Genomic DNA, 19506 nt, shown 5'->3' on the forward strand with positions numbered 1-19506 from the left:
GAGTCACCCGAACAGGGCGGCTGGGCGGTTATCTGCCGATGCAATGAGGGAGGAGGCGAGCTACGCCTCGCTTCTCAATGCCACTAGGTAAGTCCTAGTATAGGACTTCACTAGTGTCCGATCAGCTTCGAGCGGCTGAACCTCCAGGAACTCTCTAGGCGCCTTCTCCGCGCTTCATCCCTCTCAGCTCCTCGGAGAACCAAGGAGCCGGTTGGGACCCGCGCCGGGTCAGAGGCCGCAAAGGCACGACACGGTCTAAGGCCCCGCGCGGCCCGTTCCCAGGCCGCAACAAGTTCCTCAACCGAGCCGTGAGCCAGACCCTCAGGAAATGGCCCAAGCTCCGTCCGGAACCCATCCGGGTCCATCAGGCGCCTGGGACGGAACCAAGCATATCGGCTCCGTCTCCCTGCGGTGGTGATTGGCGGTCAGAAAGTCCAGGCGAAGTAGAGAGTGATCTGACCATGACAAAGGTATAGTGTCTACTTCGTTTATGTCCAATTCTCTCAACCACTGACCAGAGTAAAACGTCAGGTACAGAGTGCCACCCCCAATGTGAGTAGGGCCATCAACTACTTGGGTCAGGCCCAAGGCCGTCATGGAAGCCATGAACTCCCGAGCTGCCGCCGATGACGAGCCGGAAGATGGCAAGTTAAAGTCCCCCATGACTAAAAGTCTGGGGGTCTCAACTGCCACCCCAGCAAGCACCTCCAGGAGCTCGGGCAGGGCAGCTGCCACGCAGCAAGGAGCCAGGTGCGACCAGCAAGCCCATCTGACATCTATGACCCCATCTCACAAAGAGGGATTCACACCCGCAATCTGAGGTACAGTGGTCTCCTCGGCTCCAGACTCTCTCTAATCACAACACCCCACCACCCCTACCCTGGCCCCTCGGCTGATGGAATGCCCGGAAACCCGGCGGGCACATTTGAACAAGGGGCACGCCCCCTTCTGTGCCCAACCAGGTCTCTGTAACGCCCATAAGGTCCGCGGCACCCCCCTGGATAAGATCGTAAATCAGGGGGGCCTTATTGACCACGGACCGTGCGTTGCACAACATCAGCCGAAGACCAGGGCTCTGAGGGTCCTGACCATCCGAGGCAGGAGAAGTTTGAGGGCTCGGGGCGCGATCGCCTGCAAACATCGAGCACGCGTCCCCATAACACGATATGAGCCCCCACTTCCGCCATATCTGCCCCTCCCCCTTACCGTGGAAATAGCACCACCCTCAACCGATGGAACACAAACACCCCCCGTGACCCTCGGACCTATTAACTTACCGCCACGAGCATGCGCAGGAACTGGATCCCCACCCGACGGGTTTCCCCCAACACCCGCCCTTTCCCTCCCACCCCTTAAGAATGCCCTATCTAAAAACCCCCAAAGGCTCTTCCTCTTCGCATGCCCCCTCTGTGGGTCCCAAAACCCGTCATAGAGGCCGGCCTCGGTTCGTATGCGGGCCATTCCTGCAGTCGAGGCACCTGCAGCGCAAGAGTTCTTAGCAGCGTAACAATTTAGCAAAAATTGTTAAAAAAAGTTAAAAAAAGTGTAACAACACTTGTGCAGTGTGACAATTTAGCAAAAATTGACCAAATGCAAATTTAAAACCATATGATTACCTGAGAAAGATTCCAACTCCAGAGCCACATGTATATGTATGTGCAGTACATGCTCCTACATCTTCTCCCTCTAGTTCTGTTTGACAACAGTAACTCTGAGAACACAACATAGTTCCACAGACAAGGCATAATGTTGGTGCTCTGCTTTTATCACCACCTGACTTTGGACACCTTTGAAAGAAACAAAACATTTGGTTAATATAATGAAACATTTGTTATCATGACATACTAAATATACATTCTCCAGTTAAAAGACTGTGGCTTAGATTCAAAGTATTGGAAGTGAAAACACTCTGCTACAACAGAGATTACTCCACATTTTCTCCCTCATGTAGCCTCATTGTGTTACCCCACCCACAAAATTTGTTTCTGGTTGTGATATTGAATGCTGAATGTGGAAAAGAGAACAGAACAGCAGACTGGAGAAAAGTAGTAGGAACGAGAGGATCAGGAAACATCTTATGCTTTCTGCTTGACTTACGAAAAATTAGATGCTTGATTGATTAGGCAGCTGTAATCTTCTGGAAGTTCTATTAATTTATTAGACTCTCGTGGATAGCTGAAATCATATAAATGCAAAGTATGTCATAAAAATTCGAAACTGCGTATGAAGTTCAGTATATAAATAGTTTGATCTATTACAGAAAACGGAATTAACTATTAGCTATATGGTAGCTTTACCTGAGAAAAATCTTTTAAAAGTATGACAATATTACCTATAAGTTAGTAGGATAATATAGTAACTTTTTATAACAAACAAACAGTTCTGTTATATAGAACAGATACATTCTCCCATGCCCCATCTGGACCACAGTTCATATTGCAAAAGTTGAGATGCTGTTTTCAAACACTGTCACTAGTTTGATAAGTAAGTATGATACTGTGTTTCCCTGAAAATAAGACCCTGTCTTATATTTTTTGAACCCCAAAAGAAGCACTTGGCCTTATTTTTGGGGAGGTCTTATTATTTTGGGGCACGTGGAGCAAGACGGGGCTCCTCTTGCCGTCTTACCGGATTTCCAGCTCTGTCTCCCTAACCCTAACCAGAAGAAATGGCGGGGACCAGCTGCGCATGCGTTTAAATATTTTCAGGGAGGGCTTATTTTCAGGGAGGAATTATTTTTGAGGGCTCGGGGCGCGATCGCCTGCAAACATCGAGCACGCGTCCCCATAACACGATATGAGCCCCCACTTCCGCCATATCTGCCCCGAGCCCTTACCATGGAAATAGCACCACCCTCAACCGATGGAACACAAACACCCCCCGTGACCCTCGGACCTATTAACTTACCGTCACGAGCATGCGCAGGAACTGGATCCCCACCCGACGGGTTTCCCCCAACACCCGCCCTTTCCCTCCCACCCCTTAAGAATGCCCTATCTAAAAACCCCCAAAGGCTCTTCCTCTTCGCATGCCACCTCTGTGGGTCCCAAAACCCGTCATAGAGGCCGGCCCTCGGTAACGAAGCGGGCCATTCCTGCGAGTCGAGGGCACCTCGCAGGCGCAAGAGTTCTTGTGCAGCGTAACAATTTAGCAAAAATTGTTAAAAAAAGTTAAAAAAAGTGTAACAACACTTGTGCAGTGTGACAATTTAGCAAAAATTGACCAAATGCAAATTTAAAACCATATGATTACCTGAGAAAGATTCCAACTCCAGAGCCACATGTATATGTATGTGCAGTACATGCTCCTACATCTTCTCCCTCTAGTTCTGTTTGACAACAGTAACTCTGAGAACACAACATAGTTCCACAGACAAGGCATAATGTTGGTGCTCTGCTTTTATCACCACCTGACTTTGGACACCTTTGAAAGAAACAAAACATTTGGTTAATATAATGAAACATTTGTTATCATGACATACTAAACATACATTCTCCAGTTAAAAGACTGTGGCTTAGATTCAAAGTATTGGAAGTGAAAACACTCTGCTACAACAGAGATTACTCCACATTTTCTCCCTCATGTAGCCTCATTGTGTTACCCCACCCACAAAATTTGTTTCTGGTTGTGATATTGAATGCTGAATATGGAAAAGAGAACAGAACAGCAGACTGGAGAAAAGTAGTAGGAATGAGAGGATCAGGAAACATCTTATGCTTTCTGCTTGACTTACGAAAAATTAGATGCTTGATTGATTAGGCAGCTGTAATCTTCTGGAAGTTCTATTAATTTATTAGACTCTCGTGGATAGCTGAAATCATATAAATGCAAAGTATGTCATAAAAATTCGAAACTGCGTATGAAGTTCAGTATATAAATAGTTTGATCTATTACAGAAAACGGAATTAACTATTAGCTATATGGTAGCTTTACCTGAGAAAAATCTTTAAAAAGTATGACAATATTACCTATAAGTTAGTAGGATAATATAGTAACTTTTTATAACAAACAAACAGTTCTGTTATATAGAACAGATACATTCTCCCATGCCCCATCTGGACCACAGTTCATATTGCAAAAGTTGAGACGCTGTTTTCAAACACTGTCACTAGTTTGATAGTAAGTATGATACTGTGTTTCCCTGAAAATAAGACCCTGTCTTATATTTTTTGAACCCCAAAAGAAGCACTTGGCCTTATTTTTGGGGAGGTCTTATTATTTTGGGGCACGTGGAGCAAGACGGGGCTCCTCTTGCCGTCTTACCGGATTTCCAGCTCTGTCTCCCTAACCCTAACCAGAAGAAATGGCGGGGACCAGCTGCGCATGCGTTTAAATATTTTCAGGGAGGGCTTATTTTCAGGGAGGAATTATTTTTGAGGGGGGCTTATTTTAGTGCATGTGCTCAAAAGCCCGACTGGCCTTATTATCAGGGGATGTCTTATTTTTGGGAAAACAGGATAGTTACACCATAATATAATGAAAGAGTAACAAAAGATGCAGAGAGAAGTATCGTTTAGTTTTTCAGTTGTTCGGTGTTTAGATGTTTAGCATATTTGGAATAAATATTGTATTACTCTTGTAATATATTCATTAAATATCTTTCTTCCAATATTTAGAAATATATAAATGCAGCACTTGTTTATCTGTCTCTCCCTCTCAGTCTGTCTCTCTCGCTCTCTGAGTCCAAAATTTCTGTTGTTAAGTGAGACTTTTGTTAAGTGAATTTTCTTCTATTTTAAGTGTCATAGTTGCTAAGTGAATCATTGCAGGTGTTAAGTTAGGAACACGGTTCTCAAGTTACTCTAGCTTCCCCATTGGCTTTGCTTGTCAGAAGCTTGCAAAATGGATTACATGAGCCCAGGTCACTGTAACCCTCATAAATATGAGTAAATTGCCAGGCTTCTGAATTTTGATCACATGACCATCAGGATGCTGAAATGGACATAAATGTGAAAAGTTGTCACAAGTCACTTTTTTCAGTGCTGTTGTAACTTCGAACAGTCACTAAATGAGTTCTTGTAAGTCAAGGACTACCTGTACTGCTTAGTTTCAATAACTACAAGCTTTGTGTTCCTATTTTTCAACTGTCACTGAAACTTCAGTAGTTAAGAAACCCTCACCTTATGGCTTGTCGCTGACCTTGAAGGCATCTTTTTACTTCACTGTTATTACACCAGCTTTAAAAAAAAGGGTGAAAAAAACATTTTTATTTCCCCTGAAATAATTGAAGAATCATTTATTTTGCTTTCCTTAATCACATGCATATAGGTAGCCAATTATGAATATAATCCAGTATAATACAAAATATTCTTAAAAGGGGAATTTATTTTATTTCAGTGAAAATAACATAGTAGAATCATTTATTTATTGATTGGATTTGTGTAAACGTATAGTTATGTTCTTTGTCACCATCCAGATCCTCTCCAAATCATCAAATGGTGAATACTGATGATGAGGAAGTTGAAGTCCCCAAGTCTTAAAGCTGCCAAGTCTGAAGACCTCTGACCTAGCACATCAGTTCACAAGAATTTCTTTATCCTTAATTCTTTCCCCAATTAATTGCACTGCTGTTGCTTGATTTTCCCTCTTAAAAGTCTACTTCATAAACACCATGCAAGATTTGTATTTTTAAATAGACATTTGTACATTTAAATGGATAACATATTGTTCCTACCTTTCTATTAATGTATTTGTAATTTTGCTGTTCTCTTGAAAAAGGCAAATTAGGTTGCTTGGCAAGGAGAGATAGCTACATAAGTATTCAAACTGGTTTGCCCCATTGGCTGTACATAAAAAAAAAGTATATTTATAATTAGCTACAATTAATATTGATATATTTGCAAAGAATTCTATTGTTACATGCTAAATAACACACAATAATTATATGCATAAATCACAGCAAAGAAGTACTAGTGGAAACACATAGTATACTTCAGTTTCCCTACTTCCTCATTAAATTAAGGCAGAAAACGTATTCACACTCACATCTTTCATATTCTATTTATTTACCAGTATATTTATTTAAATATACTATTTATTTACTATTTATTTTATCCTGTTTTGATTATTTTTATAAACATCTCAAGATGGCAAACATAATCCTTCCTCCTCCTAGTTTCCCACAACAACAACCCTGTGAGTTGTGCTGAGAATGTATCACTGGTCCAAAGCAGGCCATTATGTCTATATCGGTTTTCAAGTAAATTACATGTTTTAATAGTTTTATTACCCTAAGTAGACACTTGAACACCTGAAAATTAGTTTCAGAAGGCTGGATGGACATTGAGGCAGGGAAATTGGTTGTTTGCATTTCTTCATCTGAGTAGTGTGAAACTATTCTATTCAGAAAGCATTATCAGGATTCAAACTGATGGCCCTACACACACTGGGGGGTCCACACTGGACTTGATTTATATCTCTGGACAGTGGTTCAATGATCTGGTATTAGGGGATTTAGTGACGACACCGGTGTCATGGACAGATCATTTTCTCCTCCGCCTAGACTTTCAGACCGCCGCTCACCACCGCAGGGAGACGGAACCAATGCGTTGGTTCCGTCCCAGGCACCTGATGGACCCCGAGAGGTTCCTGACGGAGCTTGGGCCGTTTCCTGATGACCTTGCCCACGGCACGACTGAAGAACTAGTTGCGGCCTGGGAGCAGGCTGCGGCTGGGGCTTTGGACCGTGTCGTGCCTTTGCGGCCTCTGACCCGGCGTAGATCTCAATTGGCTCCTTGGTTCTCTGAGGAGCTGAGAGAGATGAAACGCCGGAGAAGACGCCTAGAGAGAACTTGGAGGTCCAGCCGTTCCGAGGCTGATCGGACACTAGTTAGGTCTTTTTCGAAAGCCTACCTAGTGGCAATGAGGGTTGCGAAACGTTCCTATGTTTCCACCCTCATTGCGTCGGCAGATAACCGCCCGGCTGCCCTGTTTCGGGTGACCCGTTTCCTTCTACACCAGGGGGGACGGGATGACCCCTTGCAGGGACGTGCTGAGGAGTTTAGTGGTTATCTATACGATAAAATCGCTCAGCTTCGGGATAGTTTGGACCAAGATTGTGAGGATCCGGATGGGATGACTGAGACACATCTTGTTGATGTTGTTTGGGATGAGTTTGATTCTGTGGCTCCCGAGGACGTGGACAGGCTGCTGGGGAGGTTACATGCCACTACATGTTTACTGGACCCGTGTCCCTCCTGGCTGGTGCTGGCCACTCAGGAGGTGACACGAGGCTGGCTCCGGGGAATTATAAATGCTTCTTTGTTGGAAGGGGTTTTCCCTGCTGCCTTGAAAGAGGCGGTGGTGAGAGCCCTCCTCAAGAAGCCTTCCCTGGACCCAGCTATTTTGGGTAACTACCGTCCAGTCTCCAACCTTCGCTTTGTGGCGAAGGTTGTAGAGAGTGTGGTGGCATGGCAGCTTCCCCAGTACCTGGATGAAGCTGTCTATCTAGACCCGTTTCAGTCCGGCTTCCGGTCCGGGTACAGCACAGAGACAGCTTTGGTCGCGTTGGTGGATGACCTCTGGAGGGCCAGGGATAGGGGTTGTTCCTCTGCCCTGGTCCTGTTGGATCTTTCATCGGCTTTTGATACCATCGACCATGGTATCCTGCTGCGCCGGTTGGAGAGTTTGGGAGTGGGAGGCACCGTTTACCGGTGGTTCTCCTCCTATCTCTCTGACCGGTCGCAGACGGTGTTGACAGGGGGGCAGAGATCGACCGCGAGGCGCCTTACTTGTGGGGTGCCTCTGGGGTCGATTCTCTCACCTCTCCTGTTCAATATCTACATGAAGCCGTTCTGCGAGGTTATCAGTGGCTTCGGGGTGAGGTACCAACTGTACGTTGATACGCAGCTGTACTTTTCCACCCCAGGCCACCCCAACAAAGCTATCAAAGTGCTGTCCCGGTGTCTGGGAGCCGTACGGGTCTGGATGGGGAGGAACAGGCTCGAGCTTAATCCCTCCAAGACGAGTGGCTGTGGATGCCGGCACCCCGGTACAGTCAGCTGCTACCGCAGCTGTCTGTTGGGGGCGAGTCACTGGCCCCAACAGAGAGGGTACGCAACTTGGGCGTTCTCCTGGATGGTCGGCTGTCGTTTGAAGATCATTTGGCGGCCGTCTCCAGGAGAGCCTTTTACCAGGTTCGCCTGGTCCGCCAGTTGCGCCCCTTTCTGGACCGGGATGCCTTATGCACGGCCACTCATGCTCTCGTCACTTCCCGTCTGGATTATTGCAATGCTCTCTACATGGGGCTACCCCTGAAGTGCACTCGGAGACTCCAGTTAGTCCAGAATGCAGCTGCGCGGGTGATCGAGGGAGCTCCTCGTTGCTCCCGGGTAACACCGCTCCTGCGCAGTCTGCACTGGCTACCTGTGGTCTTTCGGGTGCGCTTCAAGGTTTTGGTTACCACCTTCAAAGCGCTCCATGGCTTAGGGCCCGGGTACTTACGGGACCGCCTGCTGTTACCTTATGCCTCCCATCGACCCGTACGCTCTCACAGAGAGGGTCTCCTCAGGGTGCCGTCTGCCAAGCAATGCCGGCTGGCGGCCCCCAGGGGAAGGGCCTTCTCTGTTGGAGCACCTACTCTCTGGAACGACCTTCCCCCAGGTTTGCACCAAATATCTGACCTTCGGACCTTTCGCCGGGAATTAAAAACTCACTTATTTATTCAAGCGGGACTGGACTGATTTTTTAAATTTTAAATTTTTAAATTTTTTAATCCTTTGTAATTTTATATGGGGTATTTTAGGTTAGGTCAATCTGACAGTTTTAATTCGGCCACTATTGAATAGGTATTTTAAATTGATATTTTAACTTTGTATATTTACTGTTTTTATCTTTGGCTGTACACCGCCCTAAGTCCTTCGGGAGAAGGGCGGTATAAAAATTTAAATAAATAAAATAAATAAATAAACCAATATAGCCAACTAAAAATTACCTTTCAATTCTGGTGGTATGGGAACTCCATTTAAATAGTGGAAGAACATAGCAGAGCACCTCAGAAAAGGCATGATTCCAGTTTTTATACTTTTCCATAGGTGCCATCCAGAAGAAATTTCTTTCAAGGCACTAGAAATAAAATCATTTTGCTTTTCACCAAAGAAAATTTCAGGTTTAAAAATTAAGCATTTAACTTACATTTTACTCTAGCAGCTAAAAGGGAAATATGGGATATTTTTTTAAAAATTGTTGAGCCTGTTTTTAAAAACTACTTTGTTATCTTACAAAGTCAAAACCCTACATGGGTAAGAAATGTATATATACATGAAATAATTTATATACAACAGAACTACAGAATGGTGAAAGTGGAGTATTGTTATCATATGCAATCATGATGAAAGGAAAGCATATGGATATAAATGTTTCTTTGATGCAGAAATGCAAATAGAAGCTTCTGCCTAAGCTTTTTAATCAAGGTAGCTAGATTAGCAAAGTGGTACTTCATGACTTCTAAGCGCCACCTGAATTATATCTTAGTATCAAGGTACAACATTAAATAAGGATAAGTAATATGATAAAGCAGGGGTATTTTACAGATTAACAGAGTTGGAAGGGACCTTGTAGGTCATCTAGTCCAACCCTCCCCCCCAAGCAGGAGACCCTATACCATTTCTGATAAATGGCAGTCCAATTTTTTCTTGAAAGTCTCAAGTGATGAAGCTCCCATAATTTCCGAAGGCAAGCTACTCCATTGGTTGATAGCTCCCACTGTCAGAAAGTTCCTCCTCATTTCTAGGTTGAATCTCTCCATGGTCAGTTTCCATCCATTATTCCTTGTCTGGCCTTCAAGAGCTTTGGAAAACAGCTTGACCCTCTCCTCTCTGTGGCAGCCCCTCAAGTATTGGAAGACGGCTATCATGTCTCCCCGGTCCTTCTCTCCACTAGACTAGCCATGCCCAGTTCATGTAAACATTCTTCATGTTTTAGTCTCCAGTCCCCTAATCATCCTGGTTGCTCTCCTCTGCACTTTTTCTCGAGTCTCAACCTCTTTTTTATAGTGTGATGACCAAAACTGGACGCAATACTCCAGGTGTGATCTTACTAGGGCTTTATAGAGTGGTATTAGAACCTCACTTGATCTTGATTGTATCCTTCTGTTAATGCAATTTATGATTGCATTGGCTTTTTTAGCTGCCGCTGCACATATTTAGCTGATTGTTGATTCCAAGGTCCCTCTCACAGTCACTGCTATTAAGCCTGGTTTCCCACAGTTTATATATGTGCTTTTGGTTTTTCTTACTTAAGTGTAAGACTTTACTTTTCTCTACACTGAATTTCATTTTGTTAGATAGGGGCCAGTGTTCAAGCCTGTCAAGATCGATCTGGATCTTGAGCCTATCTTCTAGAGTGTTAGCTATTCCTGCCAGCTTAGTATCATCTGCAAATTTTGTAAGTTCCCTTCTATTCCTTCATCTAAGTTGTTTATGAAGATATTAAAGAGTGCTGGGCCTAAGACAGAACCTTGTGGCACCGCACAGCTTACTTCTCTCCATGTAGACTTAGACCCATTAAGGACTATTCGTTGAGTACGGTCAGCCAGTTGCGAATCCATCTGGTAATGAAGCTATCTATCCCACTTTTTCTAGAGTCTCAACATCTTTTTATAGTGTGGTGACCAAAACTGGACGCAATACTCTAGGTGTGATCTTACTAGGGCTTTATAGAGTGGTATTAGAACCTCACTTGATCTTGATTGTATCCTTCTGTTAATGCAATTTATGACTGCATTGGCTTTTTTAGCTGCCGCTGCACATATTTAGCTGATTGTTGATTCCAAGGTCCCTCTCACAGTCACTGCTATTAAGCCTGGTTTCCCACAGTTTATATATGTGCTTTTGGTTTTTCTTACTTAAGTGTAAGACTTTACTTTTCTCTATGTTGAATTTCATTTTGTTAGAGTGGGCCCAGTGTTCAAGTCTGTCAAGATCCATCTGGATCTTGAGCCTATCTTCTAGGCTGTTAGCTATTTCTGCCAGTTTAGTATCATCTGCAAATTTGGTGAGTTCCCCATCTATTCCCTCATCTAAGTTGTTTATGAAGATATTGAAGAGTACTGGGCCTAAGACAGAACCTTGTGACACCCCATTGCTTACTTCTCTCCATGGAGACTTAGAGCCATTAAGGACTACTCGTTGAGTACGGTTTGTCAGCCAGTTGCAAATCCATCTGGTGGGGAAGCTATCTATCCCATTTTTTTCTAGAGTCTCAACATCTTTTTATAGTGTGGTGACCAAAACTGGACGCAATACTCCAGGTGTGATCTTACTAGGGCTTTATAGAGTGGTATTAGAACCTCACTTGATCTTGATTGTATCCTTCTGTTAATGCAATTTATGATTGCATTGGCTTTTTTAGCTGCCGCTGCACATATTTAGCTGATTGTTAATTCCAAGGTCCCTCTCACAGTCACTGCTATTAAGCCTGGTTTCCCACAGTTTATATATGTGCTTTTGATTTTTCTTCCTTACGTATAAGACTTTACATTTCTCTCGACTGAATTTCATTTTGTTAGATAGGGCCCAGTGTTCAAATCAGTTGAAATCCATATGGATCTTGAGCCTATCTTCTGGGTATTGGCTATTCTTGCCAGCTGGGTGTCATCTGCAAATTTGATGAGTTCATCTTCTGTTCCCTTATCTAAATCATTTATGAAGATATTGAAGAGTACTGGGCCTAAGACAGAACCTTGTGGCACCGCACAGCTTACTTCTCTCCATGTAGACTTAGACCCATTAAGGACTATTCGTTGAGTACGGTCAGCCAGTTGCGAATCCATCTGGTAATGAAGCTATCTATCCCACTTTTTTCTACCTTACAAAGAAATAGGTTGTGGTCTACTTTGTCAAATGCCTTGCTGTATTTCGCTGGTCTAATAATTTAGTCACTATGTTGAAGAATGAAATAAGATTGGTTTGGCATGACCTGTTTTTAACAAACCCATGCTGACTGCTAGTTATTACTTTACTCATTTCTAGGTGTTGGTAGATCAGGTTTTTTTTATTATCTTTTCCAGTATCTTCCCGGGTGTTAGGCCGATTGTTCTGTAGTCTCCTGAGTCTGGTTTTTTTCCTTTTTTGAAGATGGGAAGTACATCAGCTCTTTTCCAGACCTCTGGTAGTTCCCCGGTGTTCCAGGATTTTTGAAAGATGTGGTGCAATAGTTCTGAGATGACATCTGCCAGCTCCTTTAGAACTCTCCTTTAGATGTAATCGATCAGCTCTTGGTGATTTGTATTCATCAAGATCAGACAGGTGTACTATTTTTTTTGCTTATTTTAACTTTTATTTCCAGTATGCTTTTTACAGTTATGTTTCTGGTAGGTTGGACTGTTGTTTCCTTTGCATGAAGATTGATGCAAATAATGAGTTAAGCAGCTCTGCTTTCTCTCTATTGCCTCTATTGCCGTCTTCTCTCTTTAGTGGACCAACTGTTTCCTTGATTTTTTTCTTGTTATTTATGGAAGAAACTTTTTTTGTTATCTTTGACTTTTGGTGCAAGTCTTTGTTCATTGTGAGCCTTTGCTTTCCTGACTTCGTCTTTACAGATTCTGGCTGTCTGCTGATATCCTGCCTTGGTTATGTGTCCCTCTTACCATTTTTGTACTTGTCCTTTTTGTCTTTTGATTTGTCTGAGAGATCTTTGTGTAGCCATGCTGGTTTCTTCTTGGATTTCTTGTTTTTCTTTCTCAGCGGTATTGCGCTGGTCTGGGCTTTTATGATCGTATTTTTCAGTTTCTCAAGATTCTTGAGTTGTTTTCCCCTTTAGGATTTTCATCCAAGGAATCTTTCCCAAGCTCTCTCTGAGTTTATTAAAATCAGCTCTTTTAAAATCATTTTGTTCTACTGCCTGTGTTTGCATTATGGTGAATTCTAGTATGACACGGTCACTTTCACCCAAGGTTCCTGAAGTTTCAACTCCCTCAATCACTTCTCTGTTTGTAAGTATTAAGTACAGTATGGCTGTCCCTCTAGTTGTGTCAAACACAAGGCCTGCGGGTGGGATCTGGCCCATGGGGCCATCCTGGAAAATGTAAGAGACCGGCTCGTGTCTCTTCAGCCCACTCTATCCAATGCGAAGAGGAAACATCAGGCCAGTGTGACTTTGGCCTAGTTTACCAAGTGTGAAGAGGAAACATGCCAGCAGTTTGGGGAGTGGCGTCAAGCTGGCCATGCCCACCCAGTTGGCTACACCCACCCAGTCAGCCATGCCCCCCGAGATCAACCACAGCCCGGATGCGGCCCTCAATGAAATTGAGTTTGACATCCCTGTGTTAAAGCATCATATAAACTATGAAAAAACTTAATACGTATCAAATATGGACATTCAATTCCCATATTTTTTGACAAAACATTGTGCATCATATCCCTCCAACGATAAGGAGACAATCATTTGTTATCTTCTAAAGTTAATCTTCTAAAGAACTAGTCTGCTTTCTATCCCATAAATATCTCACTTGAATGCTGTGGAACTGAGGAAGATTCAATTTGCTGGTGTTCTTTTATAGATATACTAAGTCCAAACCTAATTAGTTGTTGTTTTTTTGAGATCAGTCAAATTTGGCTAGGTACAGCCACCTGCTGAACATATATTCAACCATTTAGGTAACTGAGTAGTAAAAACATAATCTAGAATAAATTTATATAGGTAAATTTATTTTCCCAAATAAAATGGGTAAGTAGGCTAGGTTTCTTATAATTTGTATATGAATACTTAGAATGTGAGCTAGTGATTCTACTTTAAGTACAAATACACAGGCAGCATAATCTTGTCTCTCTGCTTTATTTGATTAGTTTAGAATCACAGGCATCAATGTAAAGGGGGCAAAATAAGAAGAAATATTTCTCTCTCTGCCAGCTTCTTTCCATACAGAACTTGTATTAAAAATGATTGCCAATGGGAAAGATTGAGAATCTAAACAATCAGATAACAATCTTCTGGGCTCGCTAGTCATTTCCATTTTACTAGTTTTGAAATAAAGGTACTAATTCCTAATCTCCTTTTATAGTTCCACAGCAGAGCAATGTTATTGTTACACTGAAAACAGTAGGCAGCTGATTCATTATAATATAAAAAAATAGCATTTTTATTTGGATAAATTTTTTTCCTACCACATAAATGCTTAAACTAGTTTTTAAAGACACTTGGAAACACTGACTGCTCTAAAATAGATCAGCCATTTGGTCAGCTAAATTTGGTTCTATAAGAACCAAATTTACAGCATGGTTATTCAACACTACCTTCCAGTAATATCAAATATGGTCAAACAGTCTTAAAAGTCCAAATAATCTAGAACTAAAATACCTGCAACACTGCTAAACTGTAAGAATCTGCTTGCATTTTTAAAAATAATCTGAGAATCATAAGACAAGGGAAAGAAAACAATACATAGAAAAATCTAGGACTCAAGCAATGAGTTTTACCTGCCCACACACTGCCCAATATGTTTATGCAAAGCAAGAACAGCAGCTTCTTCAACAGTAGAGTTTCCTTGGTCCATACCATTTTCTTCTGAAAAAGCAAACACAAAATGTAAACTAGCATTGTACAAAATGCTCTATTTTGATAGAACTATTCTAACTAAACTCAAAACCATTTTATTTTGAATTTGAACAGTGTTTCCAGTTTAAACTCCTCAAATATCAGAAAAGCATTGGAAAACTTTTAGAAAGGTTGAAATGAACATTCAAAAATCAAATAGCTTACCTACCCCTATTCTAAACCAATTTTATCAGTAGAATTTACACAATCAATGAAACTTGATATATTTATATCTGTCCTATTTCATATGGTGTGATTTCAATACACAATGATTACAGCTTCTGTCAATTCCTATTCCCATTGCTTTCCTTATATAGTTTACCTTGCCCATTAAATTGACAATAGGTTTCTCCAGTAACACTCAAAAAGCCATTTACTTTTGATTCAAGTACATTTGCTGAAATACTTTGAAAACAGAAAGCTACATTACACTGTATTATTTATACTTTGCAAAAAATTTAAATTTAGAATTTAAATAATTTATGCAACAATTTCCATTTGTAAACAATTGCAAATATTTTACAACAGAGATATATGGGATGAAAACATGCAAATAAAAAGAAAAGTAAACCTCAGCCCTCAATTTTCATATACCTATATATCATTGCATTGATATATAACAAAGTATTTTCTTTGTTCAAAATATTCAGTTGCCTTAAAATAAAACCTAAGCCAGACTTCCATGTACATTTCCCATTAAAGTCACTGTAATCCTAATTTTCCTACACAAAATTCAGCACAGCCTAGACGGTATGCTTTACCTGTGGATGAGGTAAGTATTATTTGTACAATATGTGCCATAGTGACAAGGTGGAAGATATGAATATCTCCTGTACCAAGACTGACTCCTGAAAAGTCCTGACAGTGTACAGCAGGGAAAGAGAATACCAAGCATACCTGCAGATAAAGGAGAAAATGATAGGTGACAAAAGGGGAAAATAAGTATGTGTTTGCAAGATAAACCTCCTTAGCATTAAGCTTAATAGGAACAGTTTTGAACGGCTACTACAAAAAAAGAAAATTTGATACTCCAGAAGTTCTGGACCATATATAAAAGGTGATCTACCTTGAAAAATTTTTGTGAGCTGTCTGCTTAATAAAATAATTTGCTAAACCAATTTATATTTAGCAAAACATCTTGCTAGTACTATTTTCTGCAGCAGTACTATTAGGATTTTTAATCACTTACCAATAAATGAAACATGTCGATATCAAGAATGCATGGAAGATTTCCACTTTTTTCATAAGGCACCAGTGCTGGATGTTTAAAATAATAAAAAAAGTTAATAACTTTAACTTTACTTTACTTGACCAAGTGTGGTTAGACACACAAGGAATTTGGTACAGAAGCATTCAATGTGCTTATAAAACAACAGAAGCCAAATAACCGATTAGGTCATTTATCTAGGTTTTAAAATTTCATGAGCTTCAGAATATATTTGATAGATTTTTTAAAACAGGGTTACAAAATTACTAATTTATAGGATAAAAGCCCACAACTTAGAAACAGAAAATAATTATATCCATTATTTTCATTCTCAGATTTGGAGTCTGACACTTCCAGTGAGAACTGTTAGCTAGCAAAGGTAGGAAAAACTTTTACTGAAGATGCTAGAAGATGGTTACTGACAGATCCACTTAACCACCATGTTACTAACTTAAAAACTGCAGTGATTCACTTAACAACTGTGGCAAGAAAAGTAATCATATGGGGTAAAATTCACTTAAAACTGTCTCACTTAGCAAAAGTAATTTTGGGCTCCATTGTAAGTTGAGGATTACCTGAACATAGGGCAAACCAACATTTTAAGTTTTTTGTTACGCTTTGGGAAGAATAACTTTTAAAACTCACCTCTCTTCTAGGGCAAGCAGAATCACTCTTATTAGCAACAATCATAATTATATTTTAGTAAAACACATTATTTAAAGCACATTTTGCCCCAAATTGAAGACTCTATATAGAGCATAACCCACTGCCAGAGTTCTGTTAAATCTGATATATATATCCTGTTTGCTGCATTCCATGTTGATAAATGACAAAACTCATATGGAAATGTACTCTTAATGCACACAAAATGTTTGTCAAAAACAATCTATACAAAAGACCCCCAAAATAAGACCCAGTCTTTTGGGCTCCAAAATAAGCACCAGATCTTATTTTCAAGGGATGTCTTACCCGCTTACCTTAGGACCACCACATCCAGGCCTCCCATACCCAAATATCTGTTGCGCTGCTGTTCAACTGTTCTGTGGCCACAAGCAGCCTCCTGCCACAAGCGGCAGCAACTGTGCAACATGCCACATGGCCTCCTGTGGCCGACAGCACTGGCATGACAGGTGTCGGGGCGTAGGAAGCCTGGCTGCAGCAGTCCTAAGATAAATGGGTGCGGGGCGCATGGGGCAGCTCCACGCCCTCACCCTAGCTTGATTTTTATGCATGCACCTCACCCCACCTCATATAACCAGACGGTGTGCTGTGCTTAACTAGGGCTTATTTTTGGGGTAGGACGTATATAGATGTGAAAATCAGGCTAGGGCTTGTTTTCAGGATAGGTCATATTTTTGGGGAAACATGGTATCAGTTGATGTCTCATATAATATTTAACAGTACTCAAGCTATTTCATGTACTCAAAGTCTGTCTTTATAACTGAAATTAAATAAATCATCATAACATTGAACTTACATGGTAAAAGCATACAAAAGTGACCCTGTACTGCTAATAGTGAAGAAACTGTCCACTGTGCAGCCGCAAATCGTGTTAATGAAGTAAGACAGTCATCCTAAATAGAACATAATAACAATGATACACAAATAGCCAAATTCATTCCTTCACATTGTTATAATGAAAATTAAAATTTGTGGATTGTTAATAATTAGTAACTTAATTAATTAATAATTAAAAGAACAAGAAGGCACCAGGCTAGATATCAGGAAACTGAGTTCTAGTCCTGCCTTAGCCATGAGACCAGGTAGGGTGACCTCAGACAGTCATGCTCTTACCCAATCCATCTCAGACAGTTGTTTTTGTGGGGAAAATAGGAGGAGAAAGGTGTGCTGGATAAGTTCACTACCTTGAGTTATTTGTAAAATAATAAGGGAAGGATGGATGGATAGATTGATGCATGCATGTATACATAAATTTATTATTATTGGCCATATTGAAATTCTAGAGTAATTAATATACAGGGCCTTTGATATGAGGAAACAATGCCACAGTGTTCCTCACAACTTACTGTTTATGTTATAAAATGCTATTTTCTAACATTACAGAAGAATCATAAGTGTTATAACCTCACCACATACTGTATCCCTATCCCTCAATAATTTAGGCTAAGTTGTTACTCTTACCTGTCTGCAAGATAATTGACCAAATAATGGCTTTTCTTCATCAGCTAAAATTTGTTCTGCAGAATATAAAAACCATAATTAAATGAGAGGAACACAGAATCTAAACTTGATCACCCTCCAGTGATTTCCAACATTTTAATGAATAAATATTACCTATTGCTTGGATTGTAAATGCACAACTGCCCCAGCACATTATAGGTACACGTGGATCTTCTTCATTGGGATGAACTTTCAGACCAACTTTATATGTTGCAGTACCAAATGTTTTCAGCATTTCTTTGATGCTTTCAGAATATGGATTCCTTAATTAATTGAAAATAGACACCATTACCTACAACAATTTTGACATGATATTTAGAAGCTAAACTTCATTTGCTTTCCCAAAATGGCAAGGAATAAAATTTTCACTGGGATGAGTTGACACACCCTTTGTTACTGAGAATATTGCAGGAACAACCAATGAATTAGTCCTGGACCAAATAAGATTGAATGACAATGATCAGCAAGCAAAATTTAACGTATGTTGATGTTGAGCATATGATGGGAATGGATGATAGTTTAGAAAAACTGATTATACCCGTGTCATGGCAGCTCATCCTGTCTCAGACAAGCAAGATTGAGAAGGAAGTAAAAGAAAGGGAAGGCAAAGAATAAGGTGCATGGATGAAATCAAAGAGACAGAAGAGACAATCACAGGCCAACATAACAAATATTTGTCCATAGAGTCACCAACAGCTGAATCTGATCTAGTGGCAACTGTCAGTGACTAAATGAAGAAATGTTTAACATTAATTAGTCTCTTATTTCATTGATCCCATCCATGGTAATGTTTCCATTGACACTCCCAATTATATATCATGGCTTTTAACATTCAAAAAGGGGAATAAATATTCTACTGATTTGGTGACGTATTTACAGATATGCAAGAACTAATTTCATGTCATTATTTCAAGTAATCTTGGTTATGTTTTAAATAGCAATATAATCAAAAATACTTTTATAGCAGCTTATGAATATACATTTATTCTAAAATGCTTTCTGGCTTACAAATCTATTGTGATGGGGTTTCCCAACATTGAGAGCAAATGGGAGTATGGGAGAGAATGAAAGAAAAACATTATATGAAAATACCAATGTGGCTTTCAATAATAGAAGCATTGACACACCCACATATGATTAATATGGAATATATTGTGAGATATAAGGACATCTTAACAGAGAAGGGAGAACTAAAACAGAAACAAGAACTAGAAAAACAAGGGATTGAGACAGATCGGTATATGCGACTGCAAATACAATCAAGATATGACTTGAGATGGTATGGTTTCAATTTGGGAAAATCAGAACTGGATGAGATATTGACAGGAACAGATGAAAAAATGATTACGAAATTGTATAATTACGTATTGCAAATTAGATTAGAAGATGAAGACAGAAAAGAGACAATGATAACATGGGCAAAAAACTGTGGTTATACAATAAAATTAGAGAAATAGCAACAACTATGGGAAAGGAATTATAAATTAACAATGGCAACTGCATATAAAGAAAACATATATAAAATGTTTTATAGATTACTTATGTCATCAGAAAGGTTAGCAAAAATGTTTAAAGATAAATCAGCT

General features: G+C 40.6%; 1 protein-coding gene across 8 annotated transcripts in view; it reads right to left on the bottom strand.

Moving 5' to 3' along the window:
- Positions 1-19506, bottom strand: part of UBR2 (ubiquitin protein ligase E3 component n-recognin 2) — a 73900-nt gene that overhangs the window by 5875 nt on the left and 48519 nt on the right. For 6 of the 8 annotated variants that reach the window (XM_058165263.1, XM_058165262.1, XM_058165260.1 and 3 more), the window contains 11 exons: positions 18035-18183; positions 17882-17937; positions 17217-17313; positions 15722-15789; positions 15294-15429; positions 14415-14502; positions 8933-9063; positions 5675-5783; positions 5121-5177; positions 3734-3811; positions 3234-3423 (listed from right to left, as the gene is read on the bottom strand). In XM_058165263.1, the coding sequence (XP_058021246.1) occupies positions 3249-3423; positions 3734-3811; positions 5121-5177; positions 5675-5783; positions 8933-9063; positions 14415-14502; positions 15294-15429; positions 15722-15789; positions 17217-17313; positions 17882-17937; positions 18035-18183 (1144 nt within the window). In that variant the 3' untranslated portion in view covers positions 3234-3248. Of the gene's footprint in view, positions 1-3233; positions 3424-3733; positions 3812-5120; positions 5178-5674; positions 5784-8932; positions 9064-14414; positions 14503-15293; positions 15430-15721; positions 15790-17216; positions 17314-17881; positions 17938-18034; positions 18184-19506 lie in introns of those variants that run through there. The other 2 variants (XM_058165265.1, XM_058165266.1) reach the window with 1 other exon arrangement.

The sequence above is a fragment of the Ahaetulla prasina genome, chromosome 1 (assembly GCF_028640845.1).
Source record: "Ahaetulla prasina isolate Xishuangbanna chromosome 1, ASM2864084v1, whole genome shotgun sequence".
Taxonomy (NCBI): domain Eukaryota; kingdom Metazoa; phylum Chordata; class Lepidosauria; order Squamata; family Colubridae; genus Ahaetulla; species Ahaetulla prasina.